The 11,348-nt window shown below is 41.2% G+C and overlaps 2 protein-coding genes across 3 annotated transcripts; both read right to left on the bottom strand.

Moving 5' to 3' along the window:
- Positions 1 to 1,630: 1,630 nt before the first annotated feature.
- Positions 1,631 to 5,916, bottom strand: LOC306790338 (jun dimerization protein 2-like). Of its 2 annotated transcripts, none has more exons than XM_079286531.1 (4): positions 5,797 to 5,916; positions 3,636 to 3,853; positions 2,753 to 2,857; positions 1,631 to 2,614 (listed from the first exon to the last, which is right to left on the bottom strand). In XM_079286531.1, the coding sequence occupies exons 1-4, from the start codon at positions 5,882 to 5,884 to the stop codon at positions 2,429 to 2,431; spliced, it is 597 nt and encodes a 198-aa protein (XP_079142657.1). In that variant the 5' UTR covers positions 5,885 to 5,916; the 3' UTR covers positions 1,631 to 2,428. The 2 variants fall into 2 exon arrangements, with proteins under 2 accessions (XP_079142657.1, XP_079142658.1); XM_079286532.1 differs by lacking the exon at positions 5,797 to 5,916 and adding an exon at positions 5,367 to 5,442.
- Positions 5,917 to 7,235: 1,319 nt separating this feature from the next.
- Positions 7,236 to 9,512, bottom strand: LOC306790863 (protein c-Fos-like; the record flags this gene model as incomplete). The annotated part of the gene is made up of 4 exons (XM_079287387.1): positions 7,236 to 7,981; positions 8,084 to 8,191; positions 8,520 to 8,747; positions 9,375 to 9,512. The coding sequence occupies 4 exons, from the start codon at positions 9,510 to 9,512 to the stop codon at positions 7,313 to 7,315; spliced, it is 1,143 nt and encodes a 380-aa protein (XP_079143513.1). The 3' UTR covers positions 7,236 to 7,312.
- Between the last annotated feature and the right edge of the window lie 1,836 nt (positions 9,513 to 11,348).

The following is an 11,348-nucleotide window of genomic DNA, read 5'->3' as shown; positions in this document are numbered from 1 at the left end:
AGCGCGTTGGCCAGCAGCGCGGTGACACGCAGCCCTTTCTTATCCAGGAGCCAGGTGACCGGGAAGATGAAGGGGATGTAAGTGAGCATGTAGACCATGGACAGCCAGTCGACAGCGAAGCCGTCCACGTTGTAGAACTTCATCATGATGTTGCTGATGATGCCGTACTGGATCCATTGGTACGCGTTGCTCAGGGAGTACGCGCTGAACAGGCACACGATCAGCCAGCGCTTCTTGTATAAACGCGTTGTGGCCGGAGAGCTGCTGTCGCCGTTTGGGATGATGCTGCATTCAATATCATCCGCGGCATCTGGTCCCCGCGCAACCAAATGTGGACCAGCATCATTCGCATCGCGCGCGCTACTTTCTTGCCAGGCCCGCGCATCTTCTCCCATTTTCTGCCTCAATTTAAACGAGCGCACTTGGAAGATGAAGTCTTCCACCACTGCCGTAACTTACTTATTTTAAACGAAAAGGGTCCGAATATACGAATTAAATGACAGAAGTGACGAGAAAAATACCAATGGTCACTTTTGTTCAATGTGACAGTCCCAAAAAAAACGAGTCAGTTTGAGAACCAAAAAGAAGTTAGATAACTTCAGACCTCATTCCAAAGGACTGACTTACTCGCGAGTTGATTTAATACTTGAGCGGTCTGAGAAATCCTCTGTATTGCACACTAGGACCCGCCGTTTACTCCACCCAGCTGCTGAGATAAGAAATGAATGACAAGCTATAAGTGTGGGGACACCTTTCAGTCAGTCAATAGGCCTAGATAAGACCAACAATGTAAAATAAACTAACTCCATATCGATACTTATGGTAGGTTAACCTTTGTTTGTCCAAATGTTTGCCTGTAATCCTATAGTCCCTCCTCCAGGGAGAGAACAATGCGTGCCTTGTCACTAACTTTGTGTTTTCCTGTAAGTATACCTAGCCTGTGTTGTAATTATGCTTTCATCATAACAGATCAAATGTGAATTAAATATAAAATCTAAACACAACAAATGGATTTAAAAAACAGAAAAGTAAAGGCATTTGAACAGTTTGGTGACTTAATGCAGAATCACACATGAAGTGAAGGGAATATGGTTAAACGTAAAATATGTTTTTATGCTTCATGACAGAAACAGTAAATTCTCCCATCTTTTTCACTGTTATAAGTTGTATGGAATTACCCACAGCTGAAACAAAGCTTTATCTGCAGGATCCCTGAAAACCTCACTGACAGAAATTAGCCAAACCTTGAGGGTAAAGTGGGATACTGTTACTGAACAGCTACAATAGATCAAATGGTTGAAATAGTTCGGAAGTTGCTGCATAAAACTATAAGAAATATGTGGAATGCAGATGTACGGGGTTAATCAGGTTGTGATGCTACTAGCCACCAGATGGCACCGTTGACCAGAAAGTTTGGTCATGAAAAATGTTATGATGGACATGTTTTCAATTGTGTAGGACTCAAATAAATCCAGTAAAAAAAACAAACTAAATATTTATTTCTTAAGGAAATACAAAATGGGATTTTGTGATAGCTTATATAACATCATATACAAAAGTATAAAAAAACATAATTGGTAGTAACAATATGCTAACAGAAAATAAAGTACAATGTAAACAGTCCATATACATATATATATATATATATATATATATATATATATATATATATATACATAGATATAGATATAGATACATATATATGTGCATACATGACGCCTGCGCCAAAACCAAAGGAAAAAAGGGCTCAACCGCTCAGCCACCAGATGAATGGAAGAAGAAAAATGACCGTGAATCATGACGGCCATTATGTAGTAAAAAAGCTTCTGGCTGTGTGAGGGTCTAAGTTTTGAAAAATAGAAAATGTACTATTTTCTTAATAAAATGAGCAAATTAAACTAAATGTATCCATTAAGCCTACCTATTTGCTCTCCTCTATAGCTGGATTTCAGCTCAAATTCCTATGATTCATGGAATACATTTTAACAAAGGCAAAATAAAATTGTTCATTTGTAAATCACCAAATGAATTGCTGAGCTGAAACTGTTTTCAACGGTGGAAAGGTTTAGATGCTGAAATATATTGAAGCGCTGGCTAAAGCCAAGAAGACATATAGTACAAATCGACCATAAAACAACAAACTGAATGCATAGCATGTAAAGTAATGTGCCAATATCTGTGTTGTGTTGTGTTTTTTGGTTTAACTTCATACTGACAGTGGCTGGAGCTCTGGTGACCACAATGACACGTAAACGGGAGAGCAAGAGGGACAAATACAAAGAATATGTGATTTAACTGAAATAAACAGTGTCCATTGTTATTGGATCCACGCTCTGAGTTAAGGTGGGAGGACTTGGCTGGATCTCCTCCAACTCGTAAGTGCTGCTGGTTGGCTGCTTCTTCTCAACTGTACAAAGTCGTCGCCCCTTCACTTGGCCTCCAGCTGCTGCAGCAGGGGGTTCACCTCGCCCTCCGGGGTTTTCACGCTGTCTGTCCGGACAATACATGTGGGGCGATGCCGGTTAAGCATGAGGATCAGTTGCTGTCGTTCGAGCTTCAGCTCCTCAATCTGGGCTTTAAGGTCAGAGTTTAACATCTCGAGTTTCTCTGATTCCTGTGAGAGGATGGAGAGAAAAGGAGGCGATAGCACTTATTATTGTTAATAATATTTGAGACATGTTGTTTTGGCGATAACGACAGATGAGATACATTTGTGAAAGTTTGAAATAATGACAACGCAATTATGTTTCACCATTTGTAGATAATCTGTTCTCTCCTTCTTTTTGTTTCGACATCGAGCCGCAGCCACTTTGTTTTTCTCTCGCCTTCGTTTCCTCCTGTCGTCCTCTTCATCTCTCTAAACAACAGAGCAGGTAAAGACAGGTGTGAGCTTAAGTCCTGATGGACCTGCTGTGGATTGGGAGACGATCCACGTTTCAGTACAAAATGATGACACACGATTAAAAAATATCATCTCACCTTCTGTATGTTACATTTGACTGTAATAGCAGTAGGCTTTGGCCATGCCTTCTTCACTATCATGATCAATGAGCAAAAGGAATGTTGAGCTAAATGAAGAACTAACAATTTCTCATTTTATTTTACACTAACTTTGCATGTATGTTGATCTGTCTCAGTCACAGCATGCAGGTTTAATCGGTTTAACATCAACTTAATGAAGTGAACACGTGTGAAGTGATCCAAGACATAACGAGGCCTGTGTTTACCTATGAACGCTAATGACAAAGGTTTCATATTACTGTTTTAAAATGCATATTTTTACTGGACATACAGCAGTATATTTAACAACAGGATCGTGTCCCGCTGTGTCCACTAGGTGGAACTGGTGATTAACATGCAACACAACGCTGAAAATGCAAGGGTGGTTTCCCTTCAGGCAAATTGTTTATGACACATTAGGCAAATGTTACACATCGTTAAGCTGGAATCTGTATGATTCATTTGAAATATTAAAATTCTGTATTTGGGTTGTTGCAACTGTTCTTTCCACTGTGGCTAAATTCCATTAATGTTCAAAAGCCAGTTTAGAAAAAGCAGGCAAAGTGAATAACAACTCAAAATGTAATATTTGTATTTACATGCTCTAGTCATCAGCTCCTCAGTGTTTCCTATACCTCTGTTTTGATCACTCGGGGCCTCTTCCCCAGACCGTCCAGGAAGTGCAGCGGTGACAGCATTGTGCCGAACTCCTGGAAGTCACAAAATTTGAGCTGGTCAGTCAGCGTGGTGGCTGAGATCCCAGCCAGTGGACCCAGGCTGGGCAGTGAGCCTGCTGTCACAGAGGGATCTGGGATTCGTCCTGGCATCGCGTCAGACTCGGTCGTGACCACAGCTGGTAGGCAGAGGGAGAAAATGGAAGACATATTCAGACAGCAACTAAACCAGATCAATGAAAAACACATACAACTCCGTCTGCTCTGCTTGTTATAGTACATACTTCATGGTATGAGGGTAGAAAAGCCATTTTACAAGAAGAAATTAGCAGCAAGTAGACATTTAAGGGCGTTATTTGAGCTACAGTCGGTTACAGAGCTTCATGAAGGCATACGCCTGAGGAGCACTGCTCCTTTCTAGCAGTCAGACTTGCCTTACTGATGAATTGCTGGTCTGTTATAGGAGCCGGATGCTAAGGCTGCTCTCATTAGGCTATTTTACTATTTTTCTTTGGAATGAATATACAGCCATTTACATGGATCTTGGCAAGACTTTGCCTTATTTAATCCCCTGAGGCCATAAGAGAGACGAGTAACAGTGTACAAAGCACACTCAGACAAATTCCTCTTTATTTCAAGGAGTACTAAAGAAATAGCCATGGTTTCCTTCTTGCGTGACCTAATGCCAGGGGAGTCAAATGTGGCTGCCAAAATTCACCATAATGGGGTAAAATATGAACCCGAATTTAACTTGTTTGGTTTTGTTGAGCCACATGAAAAATGTAAGTTGTCCACGTCTACTTATAATGTTTTGCGCAGAACAGATTTTTCACTATCGCTGGCGAATGCCTCAATTTGAAAAGGCCGAAGATGAACATTTAACAACATCCAAAGACAACAACAGGTGTGCGAGAGCAAAGCCAGCCAAAGACACAGGAAATTACGATAACAGCTCAGCACATTTCCAAGCCACATGATGCAGCCAAAAATCATCGAACAGTCAAAATACTCAAAGACCTGTAGACCACACTACAGGAAATAAACAGCAGAAAACAGCATGTTAGCACAAGGGAAGACCAATAGACACGATTTCTAAGTGAAGAGTGTGTGTGTGTGTGTGTGTGTGTGTGTGTGTGTGTGTGTGTGAATTATGCATCTAACAGTAATGCTGAGAACATCACACATGGGAACAACTTTCCCCACTTCCCCAAACAACAGGTCAAAAGGACAAAGTGAAAGGCCATGCCTCTGGCACATGACAGGCAATGCATCTTGAAAATGGTGCAAGACGAAATGGATGCGATTTGTAATGACATGCGTTAGAAATTTGGTTTTAAATTTGAACATTAACCAAAGCAAAATACAAAGCTGCCTTAACACCATGTTAAGTATGGTCCACAGTGAAGTTATGATTAAAACAACAAGGCTATTTAACATTCTCGTAATAACTGTATTAGTCCCCTGAAGGTCCAAGAAGCCAATGTATTAAACTTATACTGATTAACTGGAGTACAGTTAGTTCTCTCTGCACTTCAACATGAAAACACTGCATGTTAGTTCATGAATATGACTTGTCAGTAGTTGAGGAATATGTGTAGTCATCTTAAACCGACTACATTGTTGTTGCAGCGTGCACACTGAGGCCATTGGTCAACTTGAAAGCGGAAGTTTTTTTTTCAGTGCGGCATTTACCTTACGTAACTTTGTCTTCCCATCAAAAGAGCTGCAGTGATAAATAAAAAAAAACACGTTCCGATTTCGCTTTCGATCAAAACACAGTTTAAGAAGCAATGCACAACACCAATGCGTCGGACAGACGGGTCTAAAGAGGAACATTTTGCTCTGAATTGTGCACGCCGTAGTTCCATGTACGAGGAGCAATGCAAACAAAAGAAAAAGGATCCTTCTGTAGCATGCTCAGTAAGATGTCAGGTCTGTGTTGAGTGCAACAGAAGCACACAGAGACTGCAGTAAACAGCCCAGTTCAGCCAAACACACCACAGACCTCCTCGCTGCCTGCTCACAAACTCTCGTTCTGACCTGTGCGCGCGACGCGCCAATGGGCTGGTTAGTATGGAGAAAATATTCAGCTCTCTCGATTTACGAAGTTTTGTATACCGACCTGACTTTGATCCCAGGTGCAACAAATGTCCTTTCTTCTGGTCAGCCGAGGGTCGAGAGTAGATTTTAAAAAGTGGAAATCGTTGCATCAGACCGATTTTTAAACGTGATCCCAATCGGGGAGGATTTGGGAATGCGGAAATTAGGCTATGCCAGCCAAACGTAAGCAGGGATGTAAAAAAAAAAAGTAGCCTACATAGTGGGGGCAGAAGTGGGGAAGTCGCCCCGCTCCTCCCATAAAGGAACACTGAGGCTGCAAACTGCAACGACAGAATGTGGCTCAGACGGAGGCCTGCGCTGGAAATACAGAACAACCCTCTTCATCCAACCCGAAACACGCGCGCCAAATGGAGAATACGACAATGTAGAAGCTAAGTCATTGAAACTAGGTTTTAGGAAATACGGAGGTCATGTTAAAAATAATATAATGATTCCAATTTTTACACTTTTACCTCACTTTATATTTCCTTTGTAGAATTATCACTAGATCATTTCAATTTATTGAAATAATGTGTACATTTTTTAAATACAAGCTTTTCATATTTACACCTTAATCAAGAAAGAGATTTCTTGGAAACAAATTGCAAACACCAGCAACAAACTCCACTTTGAATGTAGATTTATTGTAATTATTCAGCAGAATAGATAAGCAATCAATGCTCATTTTTACTTATTCTCAAAATTTAACAAAGAAGTCAAATTCCGAAAGGTAAAAAAATAAATCATAAGTTACATCTTGATAAGATATATATATATATACATATATATATATATATATATATATACATATATATATATATATATATATATATACATATATATATATATATATATATATATATATATATATATATATATATATATATATGTATATATATATATACATATATATATACATATATATATATATATATATATATATATATATATATATATATATATATATATATATACATATATATATATATATATATATATATATATATATATATATATATATATATATACATACATATATATATATATATATATATATAGCACTGGATGTTTTCATGGAAAACTTTCAACGAGGTCAACCCACAGTTGATGACATTGAGGTATGCACGTAACATGGAAGAATATGTAAATACAATATGTACAGCAATCAATACACTATTAACACAAAACCATACATCATATTCCACATTACATCTTAGATCTAGTAACAGATCATATATATATATATATATATATATATATATATAAGCTTTGAGGATTATTTGGAATTTTTCAGCATGCGTTGTAAAATCAAAACGTACTTCAGCCCCACCTGTGAAAGTAAAAGCCATGCTTTCCGCGACATCACTCTGTTGGCTATGTATCTGGGGAAAGACTGTACGTTTGCTTCGTCACAAACACATGACATTTCATGAACTTATTCCAGCATACTGTGGCATATGTTGTTCATATCATTTCTAAGTCAGGAACCTGCAAACAGAAATACTAGAGAGATCACACAGATCACTTCCCTCTGTACATTATAAGGCCAGGAGAGTTGGGGAGTTGAGGAGATCCACCGATTCAGCCTTGCCCCCTCCTCCTTTGTGACCGTCCAGTCCCTCTGTGAGATAGTCCATCTCGGGACAGGCGAATGTGAACACAGACAGGTAGCTGCTGCAGGTGGGGGTGGAGGTCACCACCGGAGTGCTGAGAGGCTCCAGGTCGCTGGAGACAGACTTGTACAGGGTCTCCCAGTCCGAGACCCCGAGGGAACTGCTCAGATCGATGTCTGGCACGGATCGAGCCGTCTCCATCTGGGTTTTCTCCTCCAAACTGGGTAACATATTGTCCAGCAGCCCTTCCTTAATGTCCAAAGAGGGCTCAAGATCGCAGATGTTGATTTCAGCACTGGCGCACAGCAAGATGTCGGAGTTCCCAGAGATGGCTGTGGACGGATCACTGGAGATATCCATGTCTTGGAGCGAGGGAGCTTCCTGGGTGCCATCCTCTGGGAGTCGGTCCTCGTCCGGACTGGGCGGTAGCTCTGGGGACCCCGTGGGCTCCTTGAAGATATACTCCAACTCTTCTGACATCTGGCACACTGGTTTGTGTGTGGCAAGGATGAATTCAAGCCGTTCTTTCTCTTTCAGGAGGTTGGCTATTTCCGTCTCCAGGGCTGCTCTTTCCTCCTCCAGCTCGTCTGTCTCCTTCAGATAGATCGACATCCAGAATCATCCACATTAGATAACACACACATACAAACAGTGGGTGCATATGACAGCTGAGTAAACAAACCACTGTTTACTTACAGTTTGCAGTGTATCCGTGAGTTCCCTCCGTCTGTTCCGACATTTTGCTGCAGCCATTTTATTCCTCTCCCTCCTTACCCTCTTTTTCTCTTCCTCCTCTGGAGACAGCTGGGAAGTGAAGGAAATAATTCAGTTATTACCTTGAAGAATGCAGCCATTTCATCCTCTAATCTGCTGCATCTGTTGCCAATTCACCCTCTGAAGAATGGCAAAAGCATGTTTCGCTGCAATGCGTCTAAAAATAGACCATTGTTGCAGACTTGCTGGGACCTGAATATAAATTGACTGCCTAAGAAAGGCACACAGCCAGCAAACGGCACCAGAGGAGCATGCACAATAGCACTGTTGCACACAAGGAATTCAGACAAGCACATGCAAATTTACACTATTGACTCTTCTGGCCAATGGCAGGTAGACTTCATCTGAGTTCACCTACCTGATCCGTTTTCCCCTTTCTGGCAGCATTGTTGCCCTTATTCCCGCCCACTTTGGGTGTTGCCTGGTGAGAGCTTTGTGGTTCATTGGCTTGCTTGCTACCCAGAGACAGGGAGACAGATGTAATAATTGTAGGCTGGACCATCCACTGGAAATCTGGGGTAGAGGAAATTGCAGTGACTGTTGGAACAAATGGAGTGTCTTCAACGCTCATGTCTTGGCAGAGCTCCTGAAAAAGGGAAATAATCCACAATGAGGACTATAATAAAGATTTCTTAAATTAAATATATTCCCATGCCATTAGTGGCTTCAAGTGGATCCTATTGTGATAACAATCTTCAATTAAACCCACACATTGTATGTTTAGAGACTAAAACAGAAGGCAGCCTGCATGTGTTATATTTTCTGGAAATAAACCCATCCAGAAATAGCCTTCTCCAGATCAATATTTGACTTTATCATGGTTTCTGACGTCAACGCTGACGCAGGGATGCTGTGGAGTCTCCTGAATGGATTTCTTTTTCTCAATGAACCGCTGCATCGACACGCTCACATTTGGTCCCAGGACGTCGGAATCATAACAACCCGGACAACGGTGCTCATTTGTCACATTAACCCACGCTGATCGCACGTCAAATGTATTCAGCAAATGCATTTTTACAAATGAACGATGATTAAAAAAAAATAAAGCGCGCCGAGTTAATTAAAATCGTATCAATCAGTTCCCCCTCCCCCCCCCCCCCACCTAGAATGCTAACTATCAGTCTGTGGACCACGTAAAGGCGCTCAATTAGCTGGTGAACTGAGCGCCTCCTGGGCTGCATGTTGACTGTATGATCAACAAAGCCATTCATACCGTTGCATTGCTCTCCAAGGAGGAAGCTGGAGAGCTCGCCTCTTCTTGCGTCTTCTCGAAAAGTGTCCCGACAGGAGACTCTGGCCGGCAGGTGGAAGAGACTGAATCCATGTCAGGCGTCAGGTTATTATGATACATCACGAGGGGGAAAAAAAAAACCACAAGTCCTGATCAATGACAAATATGACTCTGGCCTTCCGCTGGCAGCGTTTCGGGGTCTTTTCTCCAGGTATATACCTGGTAACTGGACGACGAGAATGCAAGCCCCTCCTTTTATGCTCCGCTAGAATTTTATGAATGAACTAAGACTGTACCATCCGTGGAGGGGGGAGGGTGGTCAGACGGACAGACACACAGGCCTAATTTTCGGGTTAAAACAACATTATTTTGACATTTAGCATCTAGTACATTTCCTCCACCAGTGATCTGTTACAATATGTCTCAGATATGGTAAAAACGTCGTCACTCGAAAGCCATACAGCAGTTTTCACTCCCATTCACAAATATCGGCTTCATCTGAATGCAACGGTGAGAAACGTGAGCCTATAAATACATATATGCAGGCTAACAATTTCCTGCTATGATGTCCTGGTGCATTTACTTATTCAAGGGTAAAAAAAACACTCAAGTAGGCTCGTTAAATAGCCGGACAACACACACTGACTTTTAATCATGTAAAAGCTGATTTTATTGCAAGGTCAACGCATTTTGCGCGACCATTTCAAAAGATACACTTCCTCTTCTCTTACAGATGAACTAAACCTCACCATTTCATTTGATGAAACATATGCTTCTCCAGTTTATTTATTTGTTTACTTTAACATGAACCGTCTGACAGACATCTGGATAACCTCAGCACTTCGGGGCCTTTTACAAAGATAAGAATCGGGAGCTGCTGGCAGACATAATGAAATGATGCTGAAATTGTTTACTTGGGGCAGAGGTGGTGAAGAGGAGAGGCTGCACATGTGGGGGCGGAGAAGTCACGTGACGCGACCCGGAACTGGAGGGAGACGAACGAAGGGGGCGGGGTCAGCATCGGACAGAACCGGCATCAACCGTCGCTCTCATCATCACAATCAGGGGTTTGGCAGCATGTCTAAACTTGGCGTTTTCCTGCTGACCCCGGTCCTTTTGGACCCGGTGCTTTCTATTACAGTCTACCTTCCGGTCAACTCTGTGAAATGTCTGCAAGAAAACATCCACAAAGACGTGCACGTTTTAGGCGATTACGAAGTGGACGAAGATCCAAAAACCAGGACTAATTTGAAGGTACACGCACCGCAGCTGTAACATATGGCGAGCTTTCGTCATGTTTATCTTGGCGGTTTCTTAAATCAAACAAGTTGTTTCTACGTTTTGTAAAAAGAAAACGCAAGATTAAACATACACTAAAAATGAATCGTGCAATGAATGGTCTTGTAAATTGTTTTGATATTCTGTCAGAAATGTTTTTTTCACCAAAACAAAATCTGTAATGTGAATAATCCAAAACGTATGAGGGCATTTAAATAATGTTATTCTCCTCAAATCACGGATTCTTTGGGTGACACGCTGTACACCAAGGAGAACGCCACAAAAGGGAAATTTTCATTCATAACAGAAAGTTACGACCAGTTTGACGTTTGCTGTTTGACGTTTGCTTCAACAGCATATCTCCAATGGGGGAGTGACGTACAATCTTTCTCAATTAATTATTAGTGATAGAGGTAATATTCCAACTCAATTCGACAAACAAAAGATGCACAATTGGGGTGTAAAGTCATGCTCAATCCAAATTATTTTCTGTCAAATAACGAAATAAATAGGGTGTATTGCTCGTCATTAGGCACTGGGAGGGTTCCAGACCAACTGGTCGTACTGAACCTGAAGCATGGTGTGGAAGCCGAGAACACAGAGGTGAGGGGTCGTGTTAATACGATTACATCAAATAGCAATCAGTACCATTAGTATTAATCCAAACTACTACTGATA

This window comes from Melanostigma gelatinosum (genome assembly GCF_949748355.1).
Source record: "Melanostigma gelatinosum genome assembly, chromosome: 16".
NCBI classification, from domain to species: Eukaryota; Metazoa; Chordata; class Actinopteri; order Perciformes; family Zoarcidae; genus Melanostigma; species Melanostigma gelatinosum.
This window is presented reverse-complemented; position numbering and strand designations above follow the sequence as displayed.

Excerpts from the sequence above, each read along its gene's own strand:
- LOC306790338 (XM_079286531.1), bottom strand. The coding sequence starts at position 5,884 with ATGCAACGATTTCCACTTTTTAAAATCTACTCTCGACCCTCGGCTGAC. Across the intron at positions 2,858-3,635 it reads CCCGAGTGATCAAAACAGAG|AGAGATGAAGAGGACGACAG; the intron begins GTATAGGAAACA and ends TCTGTTGTTTAG. Across the intron at positions 2,615-2,752 it reads GAACAGATTATCTACAAATG|GAATCAGAGAAACTCGAGAT; the intron begins GTGAAACATAAT and ends ATCCTCTCACAG.